General features: G+C 48.5%; 1 protein-coding gene across 1 annotated transcript; it reads right to left on the reverse strand.

Moving 5' to 3' along the window:
* Positions 1 to 638: 638 nt before the first annotated feature.
* Positions 639 to 3341, reverse strand: LOC139532992 (uncharacterized). The gene is made up of 3 exons (XM_071331138.1): positions 3329 to 3341; positions 2388 to 2815; positions 639 to 644 (listed from the first exon to the last, which is right to left on the reverse strand). Exons 1-3 carry the CDS (start codon positions 3339 to 3341, stop codon positions 639 to 641), a joined length of 447 nt encoding a protein of 148 aa, XP_071187239.1.
* Positions 3342 to 4204: the final 863 nt, after the last annotated feature.

Raw genomic sequence — 4204 nt, forward strand, 5'->3', positions numbered from 1 at the left:
GCAGCTCACAGATTACTGCACCTGTACATAGCCCATCTATAATTTAGCCCAAACAACTACCTCTTCCCCTACTGCATTTATTTATTTTGCTCCTTTGCACCCCATTATTTATATTTCTACTTTGCACATTCTTCTACTGCAAATCAACCATTCCAGTGTTTTACTTGCTACATTGTATTTACTTCGCCACCATGGCCTTTTTTGCCTTTACCTCCCTTATCTCACCTCATTTGCTCACATTGTATATAGACTTATTTTTCTACTGTATTATTGACTGTTTATTCCATGTGTAACTCTGTGTTGTTGTTTGTGTCGAACTGCTTTGCTTTATCTTGGCCAGGTCGCAGTTGCAAATGAGAACTTGTTCTCAACTAGCCTACCTGGTGAAATAAAATATAAAATAAAAAATATATATACATTTGCAAAAATGACAATAAACCTGTTTTCACTTTGTCATTGTGGGGTATTGTGTGCAGATTGATGAGGATTTATTTTAGAACAAGGTTGTAACATAACCATGTGGAAATAGTAATTTCCGAAGGCACTGTATATACACTACCGGTCAGAAGTCTTAGACTCATTCAAGGGTTTGTCTGTATTATTATTATTTTCTACATTGTAGAATAAATGTGAAGAAATCACAACTATGAAATAACACATATGGAATCAGTTGATGTTGAGATGTGTCTGTTACTTGAACTCTGTGAAGCATTCATTTGGGCTGCAATCTGAGGTGCAGGTGTTATTCTAATGAACTTATCCTCTGCAGCAGAGGTACCTCTGGGTCTTCCATTCCTGTGGCGGACCTCATGAGAGCCAGTTTCATCAGAGCGATTGATGGTTTTTGCGACAGCACTTGAAGAAACTTTCAAAGTTCTTAAAATGTTCCGTATTGACTGACCTTCATGTCTTAAAGTAATGGACCTTTGTACCTCTTTGCTTATTTGAGGTGTTTTTACAATAATATAGTCTTGGTCTTTTACCAAATAGGGCTCTTCTGTATCCCCCCTACCTTGTCACAACACAACTGATTGGCTCAAACTCATTAAGAAGGAAAGAACTTCCACAAATTAACTTTTAATAATGCACATCTGTTAATTGAAATGCATTCCAGGTGACTACCTCATTTATTTTATTTTTTTATTTTACCGTTATTTTACCAGGTAAGTTGACTGAGAACACGTTCTCATTTGCAGCAACGACCTGGGGAATAGTTACAGGGGAGAGGAGGGGGATGAATGAGCCAATTGTAAACTGGGGATTATTAGGTGACCATGATGGTTGAGGGCCAGATTGGGAATTTAGCCAGGACACCGGGGTTAACACCCCTACTCTTACAATAAGTGCCATGGGATCTTTAATGACCTCAGAGAGTCAGGACACCCGTTTAACATCCCATCCGAAAGACAGCACCCTACACAGAGCAGTGGCCCCAATCACTGCCCTGGGGCATTGGGATCTTTGTTTAGACCAGAGGAAAGAGTGCCTCCTACTGGCCCTCCAACACCACTTCCAGCAGCATCTGGTCTCCCATCCAGGGACTGACCAGGACCAACCCTGCTTAGCTTCAGAAGCAAGCCAGCAGTGGTATGCAGGGTGGTATGAAGCTGGTTGAGAGAATGCCATGAGTGTGCAAATCTGTCATCAAGGCAAAGGGTGGCTACTTTGAAGAATCTCAAATATAAAATATATTTTGATGTTCACATTTTCTTTGGTTACTACAGATGAACGTGGTACCTTCAGGCTCCCAAGGATGAACCAGACTTGTGGAGGTCAAAAAAAAATATTCTGAGGTCTTGGCTGATTTCTTTTGATCTTTACATTTAACATTTAAGTAATTTAGCAGACGCTCTTATCCAGAGCGACTTACAAATTGGAAAGTTCATACATATTCATCCTGGTCCCCCCGTGGGGAATGAACCCACAACCCTGGCGTTGCAAGCGCCATGCTCTATCAACTGAGCCACACGGGACCACGTGTGGCTCCACGTGTGGCTCATCTTCCCATGATGTCAAGCAAAGAGGTACTGAGTTTGAAGGTAGGCCTTGAAATACATCCACAGGTACACCTCCAATTGACTCACATGATGTCAATTAGCCTATCAGAAGCTTCTAAACCCATGACATCATTTTTTGAAATTTTCCACGCTGTTTAATGGCACAGTCAACTTAGTGTATGTAAACTTCTGACCCACTGGAATTGTGATACAGTGAAATAATCTGTAAACAATTTTTTTTTTATGACTTGTGTCATGCACAAAGTATATGTCCTAACCGACTTGCCAATACTATAGTTTGTTAATAAGACATTTGTGGAGTGGTTGAGAAACAAGTTAATGACTCCAACCTAAGTGTATGTAAACTTCCGACTTCAACTGTATATATACCCTGGCGTTGGTGTAGTCGGCAGTGAGGTGGGGAGGCGGGGCGGTGGGGCGGCAGGGAGGCTGGGCGGCAGGGAGGCTGGGCGGCGGGGAGGCTGGGCGGCGGGGAGGCTGGGCGGCGGGGATGCGGGGCGGCGGGGAGGCTAGGCGGCAGGGAGGCTGGGCGGCAGGGAGGTGGGGCGACAGGGAGGCTGGGCGGCAGGGAGGCGGGGCGGCGGGGAGGCTGGGCGACGGGCGGCAGGGAGGCGGGGCGACAGGGAGGCGGGGCGGCAGGGAGGCTGGGCGGCAGGGGGGCTGGGCGGCAGGGAGGCGGGGCGGCGGGGAGGCTGGGCGACGGGCGGCAGGGAGGCTGGGCGACAGGGAGGCGGGGCGGTAGGAAGGCGGGGCGGTAGGAAGGGGCGGGGAGGCTGGGCGACAGGGCAGCAGGGAGGCTGGGCGGCAGCGTGTCACTGTCAGGATCCCAGCCTGCGATCTCTCGGCCACCGCAACATACCGCACCGCAGCCTCTCTTTTCTCTGTCTCCTTTAGCCTCTCTCTCTCTCTTTATCTCGCTCTTTCTCTTCTCTCTCTCCCTCCTCCTCTGCCCGGGCCACCACAGCCTCTCTCTCTCTTTATCTCGCTCTTTCTCTTCTCTCTCTCCCTCCTCCTCTGCCCGGGCCACCGCACAACAACCTCTCTCTTTTCTGTCCTCCAGTCCCCCCCCCCCTCTCTCTCTTTCTCTCTCTCCTCCCCTGTCATTATTTATTCAGTTTGTTTGGCATGCTTCAGTGGCTGTGGCAGCCATGGCTAGGCAGACCTATCGGACTGTAGCATAATAGCTGTAATACATCAATGTGTTTGAGCTGAGCAGCTTTAATTAGGCCTTCCTGGTCATTTCATCAATCCCCTCCTGCACCGCTGGGATTTAGGTAATACAGTGACTCACTGCACTGCATGTGAATTACCCACGGCCACCATAGCTCTGACCCCCAGCCCCAGCCCTCCCCTCCATCCACCCGCCCTGCAACCTCCTCTAGTCCCCCAGATACATTCCAAATGGCACCCTAATCCCTATATAGTGCACTATCTTTGACCATAGCCCAATGGGCCATAGGGTGCCATTTGGAATGTAACCCTCAGCCATTCATCCTACCAGCTGGTAACCACTCAGCCATTCATCCTACCAGCTGGTAACCACTCAGCCATTCATCCTACCAGCTGGTAACCACTCAGCCATTCATCCTACCAGCTGGTAACCACTCAGCCATTCATCCTACCAGCTGGTAACCACTCAGCCATTCATCCTACCAGCTGGTAACCACTCAGCCATTCATCCTACCAGCTGGTAACCACTCAGCCATTCATCCTACCAGCTGGTAACCACTCAGCCATTTATCCTACCAGCTGGTAACCACTCAGCCATTTATCCTACCAGCTGGTAACCACTCAGCCATTCATCCTACCAGCTGGTAACCACTCAGCCATTCATCCTACCAGCTGGTAACCACTCAGCCATTCATCCTACCAGCTGGTAACCACTCAGCCATTCATCCTACCAGCTGGTAACCACTCAGCCATTCATCCTACCAGCTGGTAACCACTCAGCCATTCATCCTACCAGCTGGTAACCACTCAGCCATTCATCCTACCAGCTGGTAACCACTCAACCATTCATCCTACCAGCTGGTAACCACTCAGCCATTCATCCTACCAGCTGGTAACCACTCAGCCATTTATCCTACCAGCTGGTAACCACTCAGCCATTTATCCTACCAGCTGGTAACCACTCAGCCATTCATCCTACCAGCTGGTAACCACTCAGCCATTCATCCTACCAGCTG

This window comes from Salvelinus alpinus, chromosome 10 (assembly GCF_045679555.1).
Source record: "Salvelinus alpinus chromosome 10, SLU_Salpinus.1, whole genome shotgun sequence".
Lineage (NCBI taxonomy): Eukaryota > Metazoa > Chordata > Actinopteri > Salmoniformes > Salmonidae > Salvelinus > Salvelinus alpinus.